This window comes from Mustelus asterias, chromosome 21 (assembly GCF_964213995.1).
Source record: "Mustelus asterias chromosome 21, sMusAst1.hap1.1, whole genome shotgun sequence".
NCBI lineage: Eukaryota > Metazoa > Chordata > Chondrichthyes > Carcharhiniformes > Triakidae > Mustelus > Mustelus asterias.
Window position 1 is genome coordinate 29087840 of NC_135821.1, and position 25880 is coordinate 29113719.

Genomic DNA, 25880 nt, shown 5'->3' on the forward strand with positions numbered 1-25880 from the left:
GTTCAAAGGATGTGAGGCAACCCGCCTCTACCACCTCCCCAGGCAGCACATTCCAGACCGTCACCACCCTCTGGGTAAAAACATTTTTTCTCACATCTCCCCTAAACCTCCTGCCCCTCAACTTGAATCTATGTCCCCTCGTGACTAACCTTTCTACTAAGCTTAACAGCTGCTCCTTATCCACTCTGTCCATGTCCCTCATAATCTTGAACACCTCGCAAACATGGGGAGAATGTGCAAACTCCACAGTCACCCAAGGTTGGAATTGAACCCCGGGTCCCTGACACTCTGAGGCAGCAGTGCTAACTACTGTGCCAGTGTGCCGCCCTGAACAAGCTGTTTTCCATGTGGTCTGTAAATGTTTATAAAATGAGCCCTTCATTTATCTGATCCAGGTGGAGATATCGCTGACTGGTTTCACTTGGTGGAATGGCAGGGAAATGAGCACTTACGCTGTCACTGCCTCCCAAATGAAACTGCAGCCTCCTTGTACAGTCATTGGCTCTGCAATTGCAAAATTCATTTGCAAAATACATTTTATGGGATTGCATTTCAGTGCAGGAGTATGTAACTTTCCCCACCTCTCAGAAAGGTATCAACTGCAGCCTGTCTCACATCATCTGAAGACATAATAAACAACTTGATCAGTAATCTAATACCTGGATTATAATCTCAAACTGCACCTCCAAATTATGGAAAGGATTAATTAGGCAGTAGGAAGCTTGTGTTGCGAACTCTGCGACTGGGAGGTAAAATTGCCAAATCCTTTGGGATAGAGGACATTTTCTTTTTGGTTTGGTCGGCATCACATACATCGCTCTGCTTTTGTTATTTTCCAGAATATGGTCCAAATTAGAATAAGATCAGAGAACGTGCAGAAAGGAAGTCTCGTAAACAGCCTTGACAAAGGGTTACCTGGACTCAAAACGTCAACTCTTTTCTCTCCTTACAGATGCTGCCAGACCTGCTGAGATTTTCCAGCATTTTCTCTTTTAGTCTCTTAAACCTGTTGGCATTAGTCATAAAATCATAGAGTTTTACAGCATGGAAAGAGGTCCTTCAGCCCAGCATGTCTGTGCTGGCCATCAAGCACCTATCCTAATCCCATTTTCCAGCATTTGCTCCGTATCTTTGTGTGCCATGGCATTTCAAGTGCTCATGCAAATGTTGTGAGGGTTCCCGCCTCTTCCACCCTTTCAGGCAGTGAGTTCCAGACTCCCACCACTCTCTGGGTGAAAAGGTGTTTCCTCACTGCTGCTGCTGCCTCACAATGCCTGGTTCAATTCCGGCCTTGGGTGACCATCTGTGTGGAGTCTGCATGTTCTCCCTGTGTATGCACGGGTTTTCTCTGGGTGCTCCGCTTTCCTCCCATACTCAAAGATGTGCAGGTTAGGTGGATTGGCCATGCTAAATTGTCCCTTAGTGTTTCGAGATGTATAGGTTAGGGGAATTAGCTGGGTAAGTATGTGAGGTTACGGGGATAGGGCCTGGGTAAGATGCTCTGTTGGAGAATCGCTGCAGACTCAATGGGCCAAATTACCTCCTTCTGCACTGTAGGGATTTTATGATTCTAACGTCTCCTATAAATGTCCTGCTGCTTAACTTAAATCTTTGCCCCTTGGTAATAACCCCTCTGCTAACGGGAAATGTTTCTTCCTATCTATCCTATCTATAACCCTCATAATTTTGTACACTTCAATCAGCTCCTCCCTCAGCCTTCTCTTCTTCAAAGAAAACAGCCCCAACCTATCCAGTCTCACTTGCTAGCTGAAGTGCTGCAGCCCAGGCAACATCTGGTGAATCTCCTCTGCACCTTCTCTCATGCAATTACTTCCTTCCTATAGTGAATCACTTCCTTCCTATAGCGGGCTTGCTTATTGAGTTTCCACTCCCCAGCCTGTAATTTCTCACATCACGGCAAGGGCAGAAACTCGTTTGAAAGTCCCACGGGGTGGGGGGGAGGGGCTTCCTTGCAGCACCTTCCTCATCACCTGAGGATTTAAAGTATACCTGCATTGGTATGGCACTTTTCACACTTTCAGGGTATCTGCAAACCCATGACAGCTCTTTATAAGAGACATGGTAACCTCACAGCGCCACGGTCCTGGGTTCGATTCCAGGCTTGGGTCACTGTCTGTGCGGAGCCTGCACTTTCTCCCCGTGTCCGCATAGGTTTCCTCCGGGTACTCCTGTTTCCTCCCACAGTCCAAAAGGCGTGCTGGTTAGGTGGATTGGCCATGTTAAATTCTCCCCCAGTGTACCCGAACAGGCGCTGGAGTGTGGCGACTAGGGGATTTTCACAGTAACTTCATTGCAGTGTTAATGTAAGTCTACTTGTGACACTATAAATAAACTTTTAAAATAACTGTAACAGAGGAAAGGTAGCAGCCAGTTTGTGTACAGCAACATCCCATATCAAATGTGATAATGACTAGGTAGTCTACTTTTGTGATGTTGGTCAAATATTGGTCCCAGGGAGAACATCCCTACTCTTCTTCAAATTGCGCTGTCTGACTGAGAGGTAAGACAGGGTCTGAGTTTAATATCATATCTGAAAGGCGGCAACTCTAATCGTTGAACACTTCCTCATTACGACACTTGAGTGCCAGCCAGAATTATGTGCTCAAGTGTCTGGAGTGGTAATTGAACGCTCAACGTCTGACTCAGAGGAGAGTTTGCCACTCACTGGGATCACAGCTGGATGCTCTTTTGGGGACAAGTATTTATTCAATCTGCTCGTGCACCGATTGATAGGAGAGAAGACACAAAAGGCCTGAAATGATCTCACGGTGCAGTGGCTTACAATGCAAATCTCTTGTTCTTTCTCTGAATGTTTCTCCATAGGCATCTCCTTTCTATTGCGAGTGAACTGATTTTGCTGAGTTGATGAAGTCGTGCGGGGGCGCAGGGTGGTCCCGTTCACTGACAATAATGTGAAGAGAATGGAAAACAAATAGAAAATGCTGGAGAGACTCAACAGATCAGGCAATATCTGTGAAGAGAGAGAAACAAAGTTAACATTTTAGGCCAATGACTTTTTCTCAGATCCGTTCTGACGAAACATTATCGATCTGAAATGTTAACTTTCCAGCATTTTGTGGTTTTAGTTCAGATTTCCAGCACCTGTAGTATTTTATTTTTGATATAGAGAGATGGGATCACCTGGCAGTGCAGTCCACGAAGTAGTGGCCACCGTTTAGGATCTCTTTTGGAGAACAAATTGGTCTGCAAGGTTTTACAGAGTGTAAAGTGGCATTGTCACCACTAAATGTAGACAGGACCTTGTACTGGTCACAGATTTCATATTACAATATTAACAATGAGTCAGAGGACACACCACTTGGTTTCACAAAAATATTTGTTATTAAGTGTGGTAGGGAGCAATTTTTGTATATTGCTGGAATTTCAATGGTATTACTTACAGATCCAAAATTGTCTTTGTGACGGTACTTCTGTCTCCTCTTCTTTTGCATTTATTTCATGGGGGGTGGTTCTGGTTAGCTCAGTTAACTAGATGGTTCTGGTTAGCTCAGTTAACTAGATGGTTCTGGTTAGCTCAGTTAACTAGATGGTTCTGGTTAGCTCAGTTAACTAGATGGCTCGCTTGTGGTTCAGAATAATGCCAACAGGGCAGGTTCGATTTCCATTCTGGCTGAGCTAGACTTGGGACCTGCCTCCTTGCTCTGCTCCTGATAGTAGAAGGCAATGGCAAACCACCACAAAACAAAGATGTTAACAAGTCAACAAACGTCCTAGTGGAGACAGCAATTGTCATCACCACCCATCTGTATCCTGGACTGTGTATCAGTGACACAGAAAAGCACCAGTGAAATTCCATCAGCAACGTCTCCAGTACATCCGCTGGATTCAGTAGAGGACCACTTAATAAATGCCAGTGGACTTCTTGAAGCCAGCTCCACAAGCATTTCGGCAAAACTCCTGAAAAATCAACTTTGATGGACTGGGCACTGTGCCTGGATGTTCAAAATGTGTCTACCCCACCGACGGGGAGGCAGTGGTGTAGTGGTATTGTCACTGGACTAGTAATCCAGAGAACCAGGGCAAGATCTGGGGACCAGGGTTCAAATCCCACCAGGGCAGATGGTGGCATTTGAATTCAATTAAAACAAAATTTGGAGTTAAAAGTCTAACAGTGACCATGAAACCATTGCTGATTGTCGTGAAAACCCATCTAAATTACTAATGTCCTTTAGGGAAGGAAGTCTGCCATCCTTACCCGGTCTGGACTAAATGTGATTCCAGACCCACAGCAACATGGTTGACTCTCAACCGCCCTCCAAGGGCAACTAGGGATGGGCAATAAATGCTGGCCAGTCAGCAATGCCCATGTCGCACGAATGAATAAAAAGAAAATCTTAGCTGGTGAACATTGCAGGGCCACCGGGTAAAGAGTGGGGAAGCGGACCAGCAGAGTTGCTCTTGCAGCGGGCTGGCACGGGCACAGCCCTCTGAAGCTCTTGAATCCCAGCAACGTTGAGCTTAATGGCTGGGAGGAGCTTGCTGCCAATCATTCAAAATGGCGACAACATCTCCATCAAGCTGCATGACGCTTTGAGTCACAACATCTTAAGGGTGATGTAGAGTAGCAGCAGAGAAAGAAAGAAAGAATCCTGCAGTCTGGATCCCACTGCCGCAAGGGACATGCTGCCCTATGTGCCCAAAGATTTGTGGTTCGAGAATTGGTCTGCTGAGTTACATGAAGATCTATGACAGGTACTTGCGATCCTGAATATCCTTAAATTGAGAGATAGCTGACAATGACGATACCCTTGCGTGGTAACTTGGCTCTGCAGGTGTGCTCAGCATCTGGGGCTTGGCCTCTGGCTTGCACAATTTAAAAAATATATTTTTATAAAAGTAGTTTTAAAAAAAGCATTCCTTGCCCAAAGCTCCAGATTGCCCTACCTAAAGAGGAGATTTACAAGGATGTTGCCTGGATTGAGTGGCATACCTTATGAGGATAGGCTGAGGGAGCTCGGTCTTTTCTCCTTGGAGAGACGAAGGATGAGAGGAGACCTAATAGAGGTGTATAAGATGTTGAGAGGCATAGGTCGGGTGGACTCTCAAAGGCTTTTTCCCAGGGTGGAAATGTCTGCTACAAGAGGACACAGGTTTTAAGGTGCTGGGGGGTAGGTACAGGAGAGATGTTAGGGGTAAGTTTTTCACACAGAGGGTGGTGGGCGAGTGGAATTGGCTGCCGTCAGTGGTGGTGGAGGCGAACTCAAAAGGGTCTTTTAAGAGACTCCCCTGGATGAGTACATGGAGCGTAATAGGATGGAGGGTTATAGGTAGGTCTAGAAGGTAGGGATGTGTTCGGCACAACTTGTGGGCCGAGGGGCCTGTTTGTGCTGTAGTTTTTCTATGTTTCTAAACCTCATCCCCTTTATTTATTCATTCACGGATGTGGCTCTCATTGGCAAGGCCAGCATTTGCCTCCACAAAATTTTATAGAGACGGTAGCATAAGATCATAGGACATGGGAGCACAAGTAGGCCATTTGGCCTATCAAATCCACTCTGCCACCATTCAATGAGATCATGACTGATCTGCTGTGATAATCTCAACTCCATTTTCCCACCTTATCCCCATAATCCTGATAAAAAATTTGTGGTATTGTCACTGCACAATAATCCAGAGGTCCAGGCTAATATTCGAGAGACATGATTTCAAATCCCATCATGACAGCTGGTGGGATTTAAACTCAATTAATTAATAAATCTGGAATTGAATGATAGTCTCATGGTCACCATTACTGAGACTATCACTGATAGTTGAAAAAACCCATCTGATTCACTAATGTCCTTCAGGGAAGGGAATCTGCCATCCTTTCCTGATCTGGTCTACATGTGACTCCAGAACCACAACAAAGTGGTTTACTCTTAACTGCTCTGCAAAAGGACCGAGTATGCCACTCACTTCAGATAGGCAACAAAAGGCAACATTGTCAGTAATGCCACATACCAAGAATAAGAAAGTGGTATGGAACAAGGTGAGTGGTCTGCTAGGCTATGTCAGAAACTCAACATTACTGTCGGTCTGGAGTAACAAAGAGGCCAGACTAAGTAAGTTCAGCAAATTTCATTCCCTCATGGCAGCATGGTGGCACAGAGGTTAGCACTGCTGCCTCACCCCTCACAGCGCCAGGAACCCAGGTTCGATTCCTGATTTGGGTCACTGTCTGTGTGGAGTCTGCACATTCTCCCCGTGTCTGCATGGGTTTCCTCCGGGAGCCCCAGTTTCCTCCCACAGTCCAAAGGTGTGCAGGTTAGGTGGATTGGCTGTGCTAAATTGCCCATTAGTGTCAGGGGGATTAGCAGGGTAAATGTATGGGGGTTACAGGGATAGGGCCTGGGAAGGATTGTTGTTGGTGCAGGCTTGATGGGCTGAATGGCCTCTTTCTGCACTGTAGGGATTCTATGATTCTCTGTGACTTCAGTGAACCAGAACCAACTGGGTTTTTACAAATCCAATAGTTATAGAATCCCTACAGTGCAGAAGATGCCATTCAGCCCATCGAGTCTGCACCAACAGAGTATCTTAGCCAGGCCCTCTCTCTGCGCTATCCCTGTAACTCCACACATTTACCATGGCTAATCCACCTAACTTGCACATCCTGGGACACTGCATGGCCAGTTATGTGGTCACAATTATTGATACAATTTTTCTAATTACTTCAATTTATATTTTCCAGCCACCATAATGTGTTTGGATCATTAGTCATGGTCTATGGGTTACTCGTCCAGTAACATAACTACATGCTACCAGCCTTTTAGGTGCTCCTACAAACTCATCTGTTTGACTAAGCCTTTGATCACGTATCCCAGAGTAGCTCAATATCCATTTTGTCTGATTATGTTCCTGGGAAAGACCTTTGGACCACGTTAAAGATATTATGTAAATACGAGTTGTTGTTATGGTCTCTGCATTGAAAGCAGCTGAGGGGGCCATTTCAAGTATTTGTTACTTTTTCAAAATGTTCAACAGAAGTTTCACAAGGCCGATTGTTTCATCTGCTACAACTGAGGCGGTACCACAATCTCTTCATTATTAAAAAGGACAGTCTGCAAGGGTGGGGTTTTATCGTCTCGCTCATCCCAAACCCGTAAAATCCCGTCTGAGGTCAACGGACCTTTCCATTGTCTGCCCCTCACCCGTTCCAATTCCCGTGACAGGTGGGATAGTAAAATTCCAGTGCAAAACCATGAGTTAGAAAACAAGGAGAGTTTAAGTTTATTTATTAGTGTCATAAGTCGGCTTACATCAACACTGCAATGAAGTTACTGTGAAAATCCCCTAGGGTCGCCTCACTCTGGCGCCTGTTCGGGTACACTGAGGGAGAATTCAGCATGGCCAATGCACTCTAACCAGCACGTCTTTTAGACTGTGGGAAGAAACCAGAGCACCCGGAGGAAACCCATGCAGACACGGGGAGAACGTGCAGACTCTGCACAGACAGTGACCCAAGCCGGCAATTGAACCTGGGTTCCTGGCGCTGTGAGGCAGCAATGCTAACCACTATGACACCGTGCCCAGGCAGAGAGAAAGAGATAGATAGAAAAAGAGAATGGATGAATGGAAGGAGAGGTCAAAGGGATGGATTATTATTTATTTTTTACCAATAGTGGCCACATTTATCATCTGAGAGATCTAGTTTTAATGCGATCTCACACTGATAGGATATAAGTTTTCTCTCACGCTTTGTGATAAGCAACCAAATGAAATGGGTTTGAGCCCTCCTGACTGAGTTGGTCTTACAGTAAGAAGTTTAACAACACCAGGTTAAAGTCCAACAGGTTTATTTGGTAGCAAAAGCCACACAAGCTTTCGGAGCTCTAAGCCCCTTCTTCAGGTGAGTGGGAATTCTGTGAGTTGGTCTTAGCCATGTGGGAAAGTGGCACTGAGGTGGATGATCAGCCACAATCTAATTGAATGGCCGAGCAGGTTCGACGGGCTGAATGGTCTACTCCTGCACCTCTACTCCTAAACGCAGCACAAAACTGTACCTAATTCAGCACTGAACTGGCGACCACCTTCAAAGAGGCCATACGATGGCGAGTATGAGAAATGGTGGACATACGAATTAGGAGCAGGAGTAGGCCACTTGGCTCCTCGAGCCTGCTCCACCATCCAACAAGATCCTGATCTGATCTGATTGTAACCTCAACCCCCATTCCTGCCAAACCCCTGAAAACCTTTCACCCCCTTGTTAATCAAAAATCTATTTAGCTCTGCCTTAAAAATATCCAAAGACTCTGCTTCCACTGCCTTTTGAGGAAGAAAGTTCCAGAGACTCATGATCCTCTGAGAGAAATAAATTTTCCTCATCTCTGTCTTAACTTAGCAAGGACTCCAAAGATTTGCAGGTTAGGCGGATTGGCCATGCTAAAATTGTACCTGAGTGTCAGGGGATTAAGAGGGTAAACACGTGGGGTTATGGGGATAGGGCCCGGGTGGGATTATTGTCGGTGCAGGTTCGATGGGCCGAATGGCCTCCTTCTGCACTGGAGGGATTCTATGATCTTACCGACTCCTTGTCACTTCAGGAGCTGGTACTGAAGCACCTAGTTAGAAAGAAGAAGCATCTACTCTGTTTGTAACCACACCACACTCTACCCTAGCAAGGACATGATTGATTTTAACAGGTCACTAGGTTTCTGAAATAGAAAGAATCCAATTCTTCAGCATTGAGAGTGTAAGGAAAAAGGGGGCAGAAAAAACAGCAATCAGGCATGCTGTCAATGATGCAAAGGGAACATTAACCTCATAGTCTGGCTTCTTATCCACAAGCTGTACTTGTCTACAACAGGCTACTGTCAAAGTGCAGCCCTGGAGCCTATCTCATAGCTGTCAGGCAGGTTCAAGCACTATTGCAAGTTGTTGTGCACTGCACTCAGGGACGTTCCCTAGTGTAGGATCCCTGCAGCAACCCCACTACTCAAAGGACCTTTGTGTGTACCTGATCATGTGTGCACGTACAGCTCTGCTCATACTTGGCTTCTAAGATACAATAAGAAGTCTCACAACACCAGGTTAAAGTCCAACAGGTTTATTTGGTAGCACAAGCCACTAGCTTTCAGAGCGCTGCCCCTTCATCAGGTGAGTGGGAGTTCTGTTCGCAAACAGGGCATATAAAGACACAAACTCAATCTACAAAATAATGGTTGGAATGCGAGTCTTTACAAGTAATCAAGTCTTAAAGGTACAGACAATGTGAGTGGAGAGAGCATTAAGCACAGGTTAAAGAGATGTGTATTGTCTCCAGCCAGGACAGTTAGCGAGATTTTGCAAGCCCAGGCAAGTCGTAGAGGTTACAGATAGTGTGACATGAACCCAAGATCCCGTGTACCTGTGTGCAAGAGTGTTCTCTTCCTGTTGGGGAACACTTCAGCGGTCACGGGCATTCGGCCTCTGATCTTCGGGTAAGCGTTCCCCAAGGTGGCCTTCACGACACACAACGCAGAGTCGCTGAGCAGAGACTGATAGCCAAGTTCCGCACACATGAGGACGGCCTTAACCAGGATCTTGGGTTCATGTCACACTATCTGTAACCCCCACAACTTGCCTGGGCTTGCAAAATCTCGCTAACTGTCCTGGCTGGAGACAATACACATCTCTTTAACCTGTGCTTAACCCTCTCTCCACTCACATTGTCTGTACCTTTAAGACTTGATTACCTGTAAAGACTCGCATTCCAACCATTATTTTGTAAATTGAGTTTGTGTCTTTACATGCCCTGTTTGTGAACAGAACTTCCACTCACCTGATGAAGGGGCAGCGCTCTGAAAGCTAGTGGCTTGTGCTAACAAATAAACCTGTTGGACTTTAACCTGGTGTTACAAAGAACAAAGAACAATACAGCACAGGAACAGGCCCTTCGGCCCTCCAAGCCCGCGCCGCTCCCTGGTCCAAACTAGACCATTCTTTTGTATCCCTGTTGTGAGACTTCTTACTGTGTTTACCCCAAGCCGGCATCTCCACATCATGCCTAAGATACAACACAGCCCTCAAATGTGGCCTGATGTCACAGAAACAGACATGTACCAGACAACACCACATCCCTCCGAAGGTCAGATCCTGATGGTGAATTGGAAAGATGCCCAGCAGGTCTGACACTATCAAAGTTTATTTATTGTCATGAGTAGGCTTACATTAATACGGCAATGAAGTTACTGTGAAAACCCCTAGTTGCCACACTCCGGCACCTGTTCGGGTACACTGAGGGAGAATTTAGCATGGCCAATGCATCGAACCAGCACGTCTTTTGGACTGTGGGAGGAAACCCACGCAGACACAGGGAGAACGTGCAGACTCCACACAGACAGTGACCCGAGGCTGGAAACCAAACCCGGGTCCCTGGCGCTGTGAGGCAGCAGTACTAACCACCTTGCCACCGTGCTCTTGCCGTTGAGACAAACAGAGGCATTTTACATATGATCAACAATATCTTTACACCATCAGACAGGTTTACACACTTGATACAGAATGCTCAAAAATCTTCATCATTTAAATTCAAATCCTTGGCCCCAATCTCTGTATTCGGACCCAAGGAAAGAGTGGAAGAGCCCAGTGGAAAATGAAGCCAGCAGACAGGCTGCTGTTAGCCAGGAACCCAGTCTGCCCCCTCACCACAGCTTATCGTTTCTGCAGCACAGTGCGGTCGTGCTTCCTGATGATATCCATCAGACTCTTCCCATTCACCATGTCGTGCTGTGCTCGCTGCTTGCTCCTCAGCTGTTCCCTACGTTGTTGCTCATTCAAGTACGGCGAGTTGAGGAGCTGTGGGGGCAGCAGTGTGCCTGTTGGCTTCACCCGCTTCACCAGTTCCAGGAAGTGCCTGCTGCTGCTGTTATTCACAAAGGTGATGGCTGTTCCCCGATGGCCCAACCGTCCTGCTCTCCCCACCTGGGAAAAAACAAGCATTGGAATTAGAGTAATAATTGGTCAGGGTCTGGGCCCCCAGCTGTGGGCTTTACTAAAACCACATGACAGCATGCCTATTCACAGATTTATTCCTATTTAGTAGCATCCAGTCATAGCTCTGTCGGTCTTGTCTCCAAATCGTAAAGCGGCACAGTGGTTAGCACTGCTGCCTCACAGCGCCAGGAACCCAGGTTCAATTCTCGGCTTGGGTCACTGTCTGTGTGGAGTCTGCACGTTCTCCCCGTGTCTGCGCGGGTTTCCTCCCACAGTCCAAAAGATGTGCTGGTTAGGGTGCATTGGCCATGCTAAATTCTCCCTCAGTGTACCCGAACAGGCGCCGGAGTGTGGCAACTAGGGGATTTTCACAGTAACTTCATTGCAGTGTTAATGTAAGCCTACTGGTGACACTAATAAATAAACTTTAAATAAAGCTGGGGGTTCAAGTCCCACTCTAGAAAGCTGAGCACAAAAATCTGGACACTCAAGGGCAAAACTGAGGGAATGCTGTTGGAGGGGAAGCCTTTCAGATAAGACACTAAACCTGTTTGCTCTTTCAGGTGGATATAAAACATCCCATGACATTGCTTTGACGAAAAACCAGTGAGTTATCCCCAGCGTCTTGGCCAATATTTAACCTTCAACAAATATCACAAAAACAGATTATCTGGTCATTATCACATTACTGTTCGAGGGACCTTGCCATGGGAAAATTGGCTGCTGTGTTTCATAGAAACCCTGGAGTTAGAAGAGCAGGTACAGAAGAAACTGAAGCATTCAATGGGGAATTGGATCAGGAGAATAAACACTTCAAATGGCATCAAATACAATAATTGAACATGAGGACTCCCTCAACCCAACTACGCTGACATGGTCTGGTAGGGCTGAATGGCCTCATCCCGCATTGTGATGGCCGTGCATTCCGCAACATGGGACAGCAATAGGATGCAGTGAAAGGAGATGAAGAATTTGCAGTCAAATCTCCTTACCTGATGCACATATTCATCCATAGTAGACGGCATGTCGAAATTCACAACCAGCTTGACGTTGACGAGGTCCAGCCCTCTGCCGAGGACTCCTGTGCTGACCACAACTTCGTAGTCACCTTGAAGCAGACCCTGGAAAAAGGACAGCATCCAAAGATGTGCAGGTTAGGATGATTGGTAATGCTAAATTGCCCCCAAGTTTCCCAGGATCTGTAGGTTAGGGGGATTAGCAGGGTAAATATGTGGGGTTAACGGGGATAGGGCCTGGGTAAGATGCTCTGTTGGAGAGTTGGTGCAGACTCAATGGGCCGAATGGCCTCCTTCTGCACTGTAGAAATTCTATGAACAGGCCTTTTATGACGAGGTAGGGCAATTGACGCACGCACACGCTGCTTCCTTTTCCATTATTTACACATCCACCACTGACCCAAGCATGGGCAGCACTCAACCTTGCTGCTCTTTGGACTGTTGATGGGGGTGCTAAGATTTTGCAATTGGCCATGTGCCAAAATGGCGTGCTCCAAAGCTCAGTTTCCACAGCAGAGTGAAGCTGGTCAGTTTGATCGGGGACACAGTTGGAACAGAGTAACCTGGTTTTATTTTGCTTCTCTGGTGCAATTTGTTTCCCACACATTTTGATGCACTCCCACCAATCTAGGGGTGATGCCGTGATTATGGCACTGGAGGCTGAGAATTCAGATCCCACTAAATTCAAAATCAGAATTTAGTAAGTCTGGTTATTTACATGCTGGCCCCGTCCAGGAATAAGCATGGCGGTGAAACCTGCTGGACTGGTGTATTCAGAGATTGAATATAATAGAACATAGAACATAGACCAGTACAGCACAGAACAGGCCCTTCAGCCCACAGTGCTGTGCCGAGCTTTATCTGAAACCAAGATCAAGCTATCCCACTCCCTATCATCCTTGTGTGCTACTAAATATTCAACAAGATGGTATTATGAATCAACTACATAGACAGGAGTCACGTGAAGGGGCGGCACAGTGGTTGGCGCTGCTGCCTCACAACGCCAGGGACTCGGGTTCAATTCCAACTTCAGGTCACTGTCTGTGTGGAGTTTGCACCTTCTCCCCGTGTCTGCTTGGGTTTCCTCCGGCTGCTCCGGTTTCCACCCACAGTCCAAAGATGTGCGGGTTAGATGGATTGGCCATGCTAAATTGCCCCTTAGTGTTAGGGGGACTAGCCAGGGTAAATGCATGGGGTTATGGGGATAGGGCCTGACTGGGATTGTGGTCAGTGCAGACTCAATGGCCCGAATGGCCTCCTTTTGCACTATATGATTCTATGTTATGCAAAACGTTGCTGCCCTATATCTTTGCTCGCAACAAGTCCTGTTAGGTGCATTGACCCGAACAGCCATCAGAGTGTGGCAACCAGGGGAATTTCACAGTAACTTCATTGCATTGTTACTGTAAGCCTACTTGTGACCAATAAATAAGCTTTACTTTAATTCACCCATCACCCGTATGCTCACATTGGCTTCCAGTTAAGCAATGCCTCGATTTTCAAATTTTCATCATTGTTTTCAAATCCCACTGTGGCCTTTCCCGTCGCTACCTCTGCAATCTCTCCCCCAGTCCCACAATACTGCGCTCCTCTAACGCTGATCACTTGAACTTTCCCAATTTTAGTTCCAGACAATTGATTACCGTGCCTTCAACTGCCAAGACCCTAAGCTCTGGAATTCCTTCCCTAGGCCTCTCTGCCACTCTTTTCTCCATTAAAAAGATAGACATTCAAAGATGTGCAGGTTAGGTGGATTGGCCAAGGTAAATGCACAGGGTTACGGGGATAGGGCGGAGGGGGGAGCCTGGTTGGGATACTCTTTCGGAGGGTCGATGCAGACTTGATGGGCCAAATGGCCTCTTTCTGCAGCATAGGAATTCTATGGATCTATGGATTTCTATGAAAACATTCCTTAAAACCTACGTCTTTGAGAAAGCTTCTGGCCATCTGATATCACTTAATGCGGCTGGACGAAAAATTCTGCCCCAGTGGGTTGTCCTTGGTGGTTTTATGTTAAAGTCGCTGTGTAAATGCAAGCTGTTGTTAAGATGTGAAGCCAGACAAGGTTCTTGGGAGTACAGCAGGCATCAATCATACCCTGAAGTGTTGTTTGGCCAAACAGCAGTCAGGACAATGAACTTTCCTGAACCCAGGGATACCCATTCCAACTGCAGCATTCCAAATACTGCCCTGGTCTAGAATGAAGCAGATCACGGGTGGATGCTGGAAACCTTTGTGCTGCGCGGTTCAGTAAGACACGGGGCTAATCCACCAACTCACTCCTTGGTTCCCATCAGTCTTTTACCTGCACAATCTGATTGCGTTCACACTGGGCCTTGTCCGAGTGAATGGCCACAGTTTTCAGACCTGTGATCGTCTGCACGGCATTCGACAGGAGATCAGCTCCCAGCCTACAATCCACAAACACCAGCACAGGGGGATGGAAGAGTTTGCTATCCTACATGAGTGGAACAAACAGAAAATAGGTTAGAAAGTGTTCATACAGCACAGACGCTGAGGAGGTTGAAGTGGAAACTCATCTCCACTCGCTCCTTTCTCTCTCCCTTCAATCCTGAAGATATTTACCCTTGCATTTTAAAAGGGACCTCTAGTCCCTCATTCAAATGATATTTTTTCAGGTGTGTAAGTGAGCTATTTAACTGTGAGTGCATCACAACGCAGCCTAATGGTATCCTCACCCTACATTTTCCACACACATTCACACCTGGCTGCCATCAGAGTGAGCAGTAGCTTTGTCTGATTCTCTACATCCCCACATCCCTCCTTATCCCAGAAATTTTTTTTTATTGAATTTAAATTCCACCACCTGCCGTGGCAGGATTTGAACCCAGGTCCCCAGAACATTAACTGAGTTTCTGGATTAATAGTCCAGCAATAATACCGCTAGGCCATCAGCTCCCTCTCGGCACTGATGCTAATTCACTTCTTGCCTAGTGCCAGTGACTCCTACAGCAACTGTTCCACTAGGAACTCAGGAGACTCCAAGGAAACACTTTAGGGATGTCTTCAAAGCATCCCTGAAAAGATTGAATATACTCATGGGAGACCTGGCCTTGTGACCGACCAAAACAGAGAACGTTCATTCAAGAAGGCACCGAACACATCGAGAGACTTTGATGAGAATGTGCAGAGGTGAAGTCAAAGCGTCGGAGAGAGTGCAGAAACCTCCCAACAGCTCAACTACTCAACCCTTCAAGCTCTCTGCAGTCCATGCATTGAACTTATCAGCCATCTAAGAATCACAGAATCTCTACAGTGCAGGAGGCCATTCAGCCCAATAAGTCTGCACCAACTCTATGACAGAGTGTCGCCCAGGCCCTCTCGCCCTCCCTATACCCGCACATTTTATCATGGCCAACCCACCTAACCCACACATCTTTGGACTGTGGGAGGAAACCGGAGCACCCTGAGGAAACCCACGCCAACACGGGGAGAATGTGCAAACTCCATACAAACAGTGACCCAAGGCTGGAATTGAACCTGGGTCCCTGGCGTTGTGACACAGCAGTGCTAACCACTATGCCATTGTGCCACCCATCAAACTGGAATGGAAGCAAGTCATCCTTGATCCTGAGGGACTGCCTAAAGAACAGGAGATTACCAATGCCAGCATGACCAGCTAATTCTCCAACAGTTGGGGGTTAAACCTCGGACCTTGCAGTTAGCAGTGGTTGAGTTCCACAATTCCCAGTTGATCCACAATGGGGTCTCTTTGCCCTGCTCAATCACCAATAACTGGATTGAGACTACAAGCCAGTTCCACTCCCACCAGCCGCTGCTCAGCGATTGGGATGGTTTGCAGATATTTGACTTTACATTCACACAGAAAACTTCAATTCTACTTGCGTTTAGAATCTCAAACAGCTTCTTCTTCTTGGACGGTTCTTCTACCCACAGGATAATCTGACGGACATTGGAACAAGGTTGGTTCATCTCTCCGACTGTGATCCTGACTGGGTCCTGAAGGAACTGGGTGGCCAGCTGCTCAATGCCAGCAGGGATGGTGGCAGAGACCAGAATCGTTTGATGCTCCTCGGGCACTTTCTCCAGAATATCCAACACTTGCTGCTGGAATCCCATCTTCAACATGGTGTCGACCTCAACAAAAAGAACACCTTTTACTTTCATCGTCAGCTGTGTTGCAACATGCACACTAGTTACTGATTTTTTGGGACATGGGCATTGCTGGCAAAGCCAACAATATTGCGTCAAGGTGGTGGTGAGCCACCTTCCTGAATGGCTCCAGTCCAGGTAGTGGAGGTACTCCCATAGCTGTTCAGTAGGGACTTCCAGGACATTGATCCAATGACAATGAAGGAACAATGATATATTTCCAAGTCAGGATAGTAAGTAGTGGTCATGGTTTGAGGATCAAGGGTAAGTAAATCTTTTAGAACTGAGGAAACTGGAGGTGTAGCTGAAAGGAGCATCAGCTGCTCTTGTCTCCTTATAGGTGGCAGGGGTTACAGGTTTGGGAGCTACTGTCAAATGAGCCTCAGCAAGAAGCTACAATCAATACACAGAACAGAATCATAGGACATAGACGCAGGAGTAGGCCATTTAGCCCTTCGAGCCTGCTCTGCCATTCATTTTGATCATGGCTGATAATCAAATTCAATATCCTGATTTCCCCCCTTCCCCCATATCCCTTAATCCCTTTAGCTCCAAGAGTTATATCTAATTTCTTCTTGAAATCACACAATGTTTTGGCCTTAACTACTTTCTGTGGTAGTGAATTCCACACTTTCACTACTTTCTGGGTGAAGAAATTTCTCCTCACCTCAGTTCTAAAAGATTTATTTACCCTTGATCCTCAAACCATGACCACTAGTTCTGGACTTCCCCACCATCGGGATCATTCTTTCTGAATCTACCCTGTCTAATCCCATTAGAATTTTATAAGTTTCTATGAGACCCCCTCTCACTCTTCTAAACTCCAGTGAATATAATCCTAACTGACTTAGTCTCTCCTCATATGACAGACCTGCCATCCCAGGAATCAGCCTGGTAAACCTTCACTGTACTCCCTTTATAGCAAGGACATCCTCCCTCAGATAGGGACACTAAAACTGCACACATTACTCCAGGTGTGGCCTCACCCATCTCCATGCGGATTGATTTGTTAAAGTTATCTCCTGTTCTGAAGATGCGTAATCCTGAGAGGGTCCAGGGGGGTTGCTCCCCATCATCTTAGTGGTCAAATGTCATGTCGTAACCTACAGTGAAAGCGTCATCAGGAAATTTCACAGTGGAGGGGCTTCACAGCCAAGTCTAATCCTGTCCTCACTCCAAGCCTTCACCAATGCATTTTTCAGCAGGAGTGACCAGCTGGTGTACAGAAACAGGAATCCTGCCATATTATAGTAGGAATATTTTAAATGATGAAAGGATGGGACGGGGCAGATAGAAGCTGATGCTGAGAAGTGAAGAATAAGGGGATCTGAAGATACAGGATTAAATGTAAAACATTTGGAACGGAGGGGAGGAGATACACCGTTACAGAAAGAGCTGTGTGCAGCTGTTGAATTGACTACTGGAGTTAGTTGAGGCAGAAACTGTCAACATTGAAGACTAGATTGGATATCTGGCAGAAAGAGAAAGGGCTAAAGGAATATGAGAAGAGACATTATAGGTTTAAGGTGAGAGGGGAGAGATACAAAAGGGTCCAGAGGGGCAATTCTTTCACACACAGATTGGTGAATGTCTGGGACAAGCTGCCAGGTAGTAGTAGAGGCAGGTACAATTTTGTCTTTTAAAAAACATTTAGACAGTTACATGGGGAGGATGAGTATAGAGGGATATGGGCAAAACACAGGCAATTGGGACTAGCTTAGTAGTTAAAGAAAAAAACGGTGGCATGGACAAGTTGGGCCGAAGGGCCTGTTTCCATGCTGTAAACCTCTATGACTCTATTAGATTACAACTGTTTGCTTGTGTGTAAACACCGGCCACAGACTGGTCTGGCTGAACGGCCTGTTTCTACGTTGTAACTTTTGTGTGTTTAAGGCTCCCTCTACACTGTACATCAAACACTCTCGGCAGGCACAGCATAGGCTACATTCAGAATAATATTCCCTCAAACTGGACCAATCCCATGCTCATACTTTCTGACTTCCTGACATTGTTGCTGAGTAGCCTCTCTCAGCTTTGGAGCTGTATGCCACAGCTTCCGTGAATGGGACTGATACTGGTCAAGCTCATTCTAGCTGGAAATTGTGAGGAAGATCACCTCCTCCAATCAGGGCTGTTTGAATCTTGGTTGCCGAAATCAAATTCAGCTGTGCTTTTTAACGAGAGGCTTCCTCATTCGCACTTACCTCATCCACCACCACAGTCCGCACTCTGCACAGGCTGACGGCTTCTTGCTTCAGAATTTCCAGCAGCCGCCCTGGCGTTGCTATAATAACCTGTTGAATAGGCCCAAAATGTTCCATTAGAATGGTCATGTGTCTTGATGACAATGCAGAATCGCTGAGCAGAAATTGATAGCCAAATTCCACATGCATGAGGACAGCCTCAACCGGGATCTTGGGTTCATGTCATACTATCTGTAACCCCCACCGTTTGGTCTGGGCTTGAAAAATCTCACTAACTGTCCTGGCTTGAGGCAATTCACACCTCTTTAACCTGTGATTATCCCTCTCTCCACTCGCACTGTTTGTATCTGTAAAGACTTGATTATCTGTAAAGACTCGCACTTCAACCATTATCCTGCTATTGTGTCTCTGTCTATAAATGCCGTGTTTGTGAACCCACCTCTCCACTCATCTGATGAAGGAGCAGCGCTCCAAAAGCTTGTGATTCCAAATAAACCTGTTGGACTTTGACCTGGTATTGTGAGACTTCTTACTATAAAATATAATATATAATATTATATTATATACAATTATATATATTATAATATATTATCTATATATTATGTATACACACACACAAGAAATAGAAAATATGGATATAAATTCATTTTTGCATGTTTTACTATTGCGCAAAAACAATCAATTTTTTAATGGTTTAACTCTTCAACATAATACAAATGTTTCCGACGGGTTCCATCACTATTGTTGGGAGGTCAAAAGATTTCTGTGGCTGAAAAAGTTGGGAAACCTTGCCTTAGCTGAAACAAGCTTGCCTACTGAGTTAGAAGGTCGTACGTTAAAGTCCAGCCCCAAGATTTGAGCACAAAGTCCAGACTGAGTGCTTCCTGGCGTCCCCAGCAATGTTTATTCCTTACAAACCAATATAAGTGAGAATACATTATCTGATCCTTATCTCCTTGCTGTTTGGTGAGTGATAATTGACTGCCGTGTTTCCTACATTGCAACAGTGACTACATAGCACTATTAGTTTAGCTCAGTTGGCTGGACAGCTGGTTAGTGATGCAGAGTGACATCAACATGGGTGGCACGGTAGCACAGTGGTTAGCACTGCTGCTTCACAGCTCCAGGGACCCGGGTTTGATTCCCGACGTGGGTCACTGTCTGTGTGGAGTCTGCACATTCTCCTCGTGTCTGCGTGGGTTTCCTCCGGGTGCTCCGGTTTCCTCCCACAGTCCAAAGATGTGCGGGTTAGGTTGATTGTCCGTGCTAAAATTGCCCCTTAGTGTCCTGAGATGCGTAGGTTAGAGGGATTAGCGGGTAAATATGTAGGGGTATGGGGGTAGGGCCTGGGTGGGATTGTGGTCGGTGCAGATGCGATGGGTCAAATGGCCTCTTTCTGAACTGTAGGGTTTCTATGATTCTATGATTTCTATGAACAGCACAGGTTCAATTCCTGTACCAGCTGAGGTTATTCATTGAAGATTCATGAAGTCTTCTCAACCCTGCACCTTGCTTGAGGTGTGGTGATCATCGCGTTAAATCACCACCAGTCAGCTCTCCCCTTAGAGCCTAGTCATCTGGGACTATAGTGACTTTATCTTTCCTGTTACACATCAGAAGTGCTTAATTGGCTGTGAAAGGTTTAGGGACATCCTGAGGTAAGGAATGGTGCTACAGGCATGCAGGCCTTTTTGTGTAAGCTTTATGGTTCAAAATAATAGCAGATGTAACACTCAAGCATAACACAGGAAACAAGTGTCACAAACAGGATATATGTAACAGATGCTAGACATTTAATATCTTGCTTGGTAGGAATGTATTAAAATTTCACTTTACAAATGTTTATCGCTTAACTGAAGTACACAAAATAAATTTTAAATTGGTGCCCTGGTGGTTATTTCACTGGGTTAGTAATCCTGATAATTGGACATCAAAATTCCAGTTTCAGAATTGCATAGAATAATACAGCACAGAAAGAGGACTCCACCCCTGTGATGGCTTTGAAACAGCTTTTCTGTTAGCCCCAGTCCACTGCTCTTCTCCCATAGCCTTATAGCCTTTCCCCTATTCATGCACAGATTCAATTCTATTTTCAAAGTTATTACAGAATCTGCTTCTGCCACCCTTTCCGGCAGCGCGTTCCAGATTATAATAAATGGTCAGGTATCAAAAAAGCACTTGTTTTACCTCTGGTTAGGGGCGGCATGGTGGTCAGCACTGCTACCTCACAGCGCCAGGGACCCGGGTTCGATTCCTGGCTTGGGTCACCGTCTGTGTGAAGTTTGCACATTCTCCCCGTGTCTGCGTGGGTTTCCTCCGGGTGCTCCAGTTTCCTCCCACAGTCCGAAAGACGTGCTGGTTAGGAGCATTGGCCATGCTAAAATTCTCCCTTAGTGTTCCCGAACAGGTGCCAGAGTGTGGCGACCAGGAGATTTTCACAGTAACTTCATTGCTGTGTTAATGTAAGCCTACTTGTGACACTAATAAATAAACTTTAAAACTTTCTTTTACCAGTTAACTTGAATCTGTGCTTTTTGGTTCCTGGCTCTTCCATCCCTGGAAAGTTTCTTCTTATTTATTCTATCAAAACCATTCATGATATCGAAGATCTCCATCGAATCTTCCCTGAAACTTCTCCCTTCCAAGGAGAATACCCTCTGATCTGATGAAAAGTCACAGATCTGAAATGTTCATTCTGTTTCCCCGTCCACTGATGCTACTCAACTAGTTGAATATTGCTGATATTTTCTGGTTTTATCCCAGCTCCAGCAAAGTGCCATTTTTGCTACGTTGAAGGTATTATCGGAAACAACTGACACTGAGCCACATGAGATGTTGGGAAGGTACCGTGTCGGGGCGGCACGGTAGCACAGTGGTTAGCACTGCTCCTTCACAGCTCCAGGGACCTGGGTTCGATTCCCGGCTCGGGTCACTGTCTGTGTGGAGTTTGCACGTTCTCCTCGTGTCTGCGTGGGTTTCCTCCGGGTGCTCCGGGGGTTTCCTCCGGGTGCTCCGGTTTCCTCCCACAGTCCAAAGATGTGCGGGTTAGGTTGATTGGCCATGCTAAAAAATTGCCCTTGGTGTCCCGAGATGCGTAGGTTAGAGGGATTAGTGGATAAATATGTAGGGATATGGGGGTAGGGCCCGGGTGGGATTGTGGACGGTGCAGACTCGATGGGCCGAATGGCCTTTTTCGGTACTGTAGGGATTCTATGGATTCTATGACCAATAGCTGGGTGAAAGAGAGAGTCTTAAAGGATGAGATTTTGCAGTTGTTGCTGTTGCTGTCAGATTAGGGAAGGGAGTCGGTGGAGCTAGTTCAGTGACAGTAGGAACACTCAGTGGTTTGTTATGTTTTAAATTCTGGAGGAACCTTTCACTTTTTGTACTGGATCGAATGGTTCTGAAATAATCACTGTTTCCACATGCGCAAAGGAACTCACTGTTAGTAACAAGTAACACGACAGAAATAGCAGGCATTGTTACATGGTTCCACCACCGGGCATAAGTAGCAATGTTGACGTGAGGCTTTCATGTCAGTGCTGTGGCACTGTGCCCATTAAAAAGCAATGCAAACAAACAGAGGTACTCAATGGTCTCATCAGTAAATGGACCAGGGTGGGACTGAGCCATACAGGCCAGAAGGCCGCTTTGTGCTGTTAGGAAATCTCAGCTGGGATAGCAGATGGTTTCAACACCCTCAGCTGGGATAAAGGAAAACAAACAACAGCAAAAGAATAATCAGTCAGCGCTCCTGATCCAATAACTCTCTCTTTTATTCACTCAAGTGTGTCACTGGCAAGGCCAGCATTTATTGCTGATTCCTGGTGAAAACTGTGACTGTATAGAATCTGATGTGGAGATGCCGGCGTTGGACTGGGGTAAACACAGTAAGAGTTTTGACAACACCAGGTTAAAGTCCAACAGGTTTATTTGGTAGCAAACACCATTAGCTTTCGGAGCGCTGCTCCTTCATCAGATGGAGTGGACATCTGCTCTCAAACAGGGCACAGAGACACAAAAATCAAGTTACAGAATACTGATTAGAATGCGAATCCCTACAGCCAACCAGATCTTAAAGATACAGACAATGTGGGTGGAGGGAGCATTAAGCACAGGTTAAAGAGATGTGTATTGTCTCCAGACAGGACAGCCTGCAATTCCAGGAGGCAAGCTGTGGGGGTTACTGATAATGTGACATAAATCCAATGGGCGGCACGGTAGCACAGTGGTTAGCACTGCTGCTTCACAGCTCCAGGGTCCCGGGTTCGATTCCCGGCTCGGGTCACTGTCTGTGTGGAGTTTGCACATGCTCCTCGTGTCTGCGTGGGTTTCCTCCGGGTGCTCCGGTTTCCTCCCACAGTCCAAAGATGTGCGGGTTAGGTTGATTGGCCAGGTTAAAAATTGCCCCTTAGAGTCCTGGGATGTGTAGGTTAGAGGGTTAGCGGGTAAAATATGTGGGGGTAGGGCCTGGGTGGGATTGTGGTCGGTGCAGACTAGATGGGCCGAATGGCCTCCTTCTGCACTGTAGGGTTTCTATGATTTCTATGATCCCGGTTTAGGCTGTCCTCATGTGTGCGGAACTTGGCTATCAGTTTCTGCTCAGCGACTCTGCGCTGTCGTGTGTCATCAAGGCCGCCTTGGAGAACGCTCCAAGGAATATTCAGCCTCTGATCTTCAGGTCATGGGCATTCAGCCTCTGATCTTCGGGTAAGCGTTCCCCAAGGCGGCCTTCACGACATACGACAGCGCAGAGTCGCTGAGCAGAAACTGATAGCCAAGTTCTGCACACATGAGGACGGCCTAAACCGGGATGTTGGGTTTATGTCACACTATCAGTAACCCCCACAGCTTGCCTGCTGGACTTGCAGAATCTCACTAGCTGTCCTGTCTGGAGACAATACACATCTCTTTAACCTGTGCTTAATGCTCCCTCCACCCACATTGTCTGTATCTTTAAGACCTGGCTGGCTGTAGGGATTCGCATTCTAATCAGTATTCTGTAACTTGATTTTGTGTCTCTGTGCCCTGTTTGAGAGCACATTTCCACTCCATCTGACGAAGGAGCAGCGCTCAGAAAGCTAATGGTGTTTGCTACCAAATAAACCTGTTGGACTTTAACCTGGTGTCGTTAAAACTCTTACTGTGTATGGAATCTGGACAGAGAACAGGATTAGATTCAGATGTGATGCCCCAAGCAGTCCAACAGTCTGCTCACAATTATTTTCCTGGTTCATCAGGAAGATTGGCCATGGAGGCACTGTGAAACCAGAGTGAAGTACTCTTCAGGAGAGAAGGGTGTGACGTGGGGAAAACAAACTGCAGTGCTATACAAATTAAAATTACTCTGAGCAGATCATTCACAGTACAGAAGGAGGCCATTCAGCCCATCGAGTCTGTACCAACCACAATCCCACTCAGGCCCTATTCCCGTAACCCCACCCATTTACCCTGCTAATCCCCCTCACACTAGGGTCAATTTAGCATGGCTAATCCACCTAACCAACACATCTTTGGAGTGCGGGAGGAAACCGGAGCACCCGGAGGAAACGCATGCAGACACAGGGAGAAAGCAAACTCCACGCAGACAGTGACCCGAGGCTGGAATTGAACCTGGAACCCTGGTGCTGTGAGGCAGCAGTGCTAAGCACTGTGCCACCATGCCGCCCATTGATGAAACAAGCTGGAGAGTGCAGTGTGGGCTTGATATCTTACCTTAATGCTCTGTTTGAGGCGGTGGAGCTGGGGTGGTAAAGGCATTCCCCCAACCAGCAAGGCAGTTCTCATGTTGGGGAGACCCATCATCAGCTCCTTGGCCTGCCCTTCGATCTGAATGGCAAGTTCACGCGTTGGAGTCAGTACCAACCCAACAGGCTGCTGAGGCAGAGACTTCTCATTCTGAAAGACAGGGAAAACAAAAGATGCTGCAGAACTCCAGTCTCTGAGGTGCATAAGACATGGAACAGGAAAAACATATTGGTTTCTGAGAGTTTTATTTTATTTTTAAACCCATCAACTTAAGGGATGCTGGATATTCTCATTTTGGGTAGTCATAGAATCATAGAAACCCGACAGTACAGAAAGAGGCCATTCGGCCCATCGAGTCTGCACCGACCACAATCCCACCCAGGCCCTACTCCCATATCCCTACACATTTTACCCACTAATCCCTCTAACCTATGCATCTCAGGACACTAAGGGGCAATTTTAGCATGGCCAATCAACCTAACCCGCACATCTTTGGACTGTGGGAGGAAACCGGAGCACCCGGAGGAAACCCACGCAGACACGAGGAGAATGTGCAAACTCCACACAGACAGTGTCATCAAACATAGTGACATTGTGTCATCAAACTCTCCTAAATCTGTCCAACACAGTGATGCAGAGCCAAACACAACCAAGGTCAGATGTTGCATGGTTAGAAACAGAATTGCAGAGAAATTGTAACACTGAATCAGCCGTTCATTCCAATCTATGTTGGTGTTTATCATCCACATGGACAATCATTCAAACCCTGCGTGCCTGCTCTCTTCCTACATTCCTTGATAGAAAATAGGACCAGAAGTAGGCCATCCGGTCCCTTGAGCCTGCTGCGCCGTTCGATAAGATCCTGGCTGATCTGTTTCAGGTTCCATATTCTCATCTACCCCCGATAACCGTGGGTTCCTTTGCGTAAGCAGAATCTATCTACACTTTTGCCTTAGAAATATTTAATGTCCCCTTTTCCTTCAAATATCGTCATGGTCTCCGACCACATCCTCACAACCGGTGGCACAGTGGTTAGCACTGCCGCCTCACAGCACCAGGGACCCGGGTTCAATTCCGGCCTTGGGTCACTGTCTGTGCGGAGTCTGCATATTCTCCCCATGTCTGCGTGGGTTTCCTCCGGGTGCTCTGGTTTCCTCCCACGTCCAAAAATGTGCAGGTTAGGTGGATTGGCCATGGTGAATTGTCCCTTAGTGTCCCAAGGTGTGTAGGTTAGAGGGATTAGTGTGGTAAATATGTGGGGCTACGGAGAGGGGGCCTGGGAGGGAGGCTCTGTTGGAGAATCGCTGCAGACTCGATGGGCCAAATGGCCTCCTACTGCACTGTAGAGATTCTATGATTCTAAAAAAAAGGTTTAAAAAAAAAGAGTCTCTCCTGTTCACTGTTCTAAATCTCTTACATTTAATCTTACTTATCTGCCCTTTTATTCTAACTCCTCGATTACTGGAGACAGTCTATTTCTATCACTCCATGCCATCCACTGCCCAGCAGAATGTCTTCTTTCTTGAACCCACCCATTTCTTCCCTATTGTGTCCGCCTACAAATACTCCAAACAATGGATATTCATATTCCTCCCTAATTTACAGCTAAATTGCTGTTGTCCAATTAAATCTGGATCTTCTTGTAGCAGAACAACTTTTAATTCCCACTATTTTTTGTGTCTCATATCTTGAACATCACAACACACCTTTATAAAACACTGGTTTGCCACAATTCTGGGACTGCATTTTAGGAAGGAGGGTGACTGCTTTAGAAAGGGTCAAGAAAGATTCACGAAAACTTTTCCTGGGATGACGTCACAACTTCAGTTGTGCGGATAGCCTG

The 25880-nt window shown here is 46.4% G+C and overlaps 1 protein-coding gene across 7 annotated transcripts in view; it reads right to left on the reverse strand.

Moving 5' to 3' along the window:
• Nucleotides 1-2711: 2711 nt before the first annotated feature.
• Nucleotides 2712-25880, reverse strand: part of ddx59 (DEAD (Asp-Glu-Ala-Asp) box polypeptide 59) — a 37230-nt gene continuing 14061 nt past the window's right edge. For 5 of the 7 annotated variants that reach the window (XM_078237643.1, XM_078237645.1, XM_078237644.1 and 2 more), the window contains exons 3-8: nt 24005-24187; nt 18290-18379; nt 15819-16070; nt 14257-14409; nt 11928-12056; nt 10082-10923 (exon numbers count right to left, since the gene is read on the reverse strand). In XM_078237643.1, the coding sequence (XP_078093769.1) occupies nt 10654-10923; nt 11928-12056; nt 14257-14409; nt 15819-16070; nt 18290-18379; nt 24005-24187 (1077 nt within the window). In that variant the 3' untranslated portion in view covers nt 10082-10653. Of the gene's footprint in view, nt 2993-10081; nt 10924-11927; nt 12057-14256; nt 14410-15818; nt 16071-18289; nt 18380-24004; nt 24188-25880 lie in introns of those variants that run through there. The other 2 variants (XM_078237648.1, XM_078237650.1) reach the window with 1 other exon arrangement.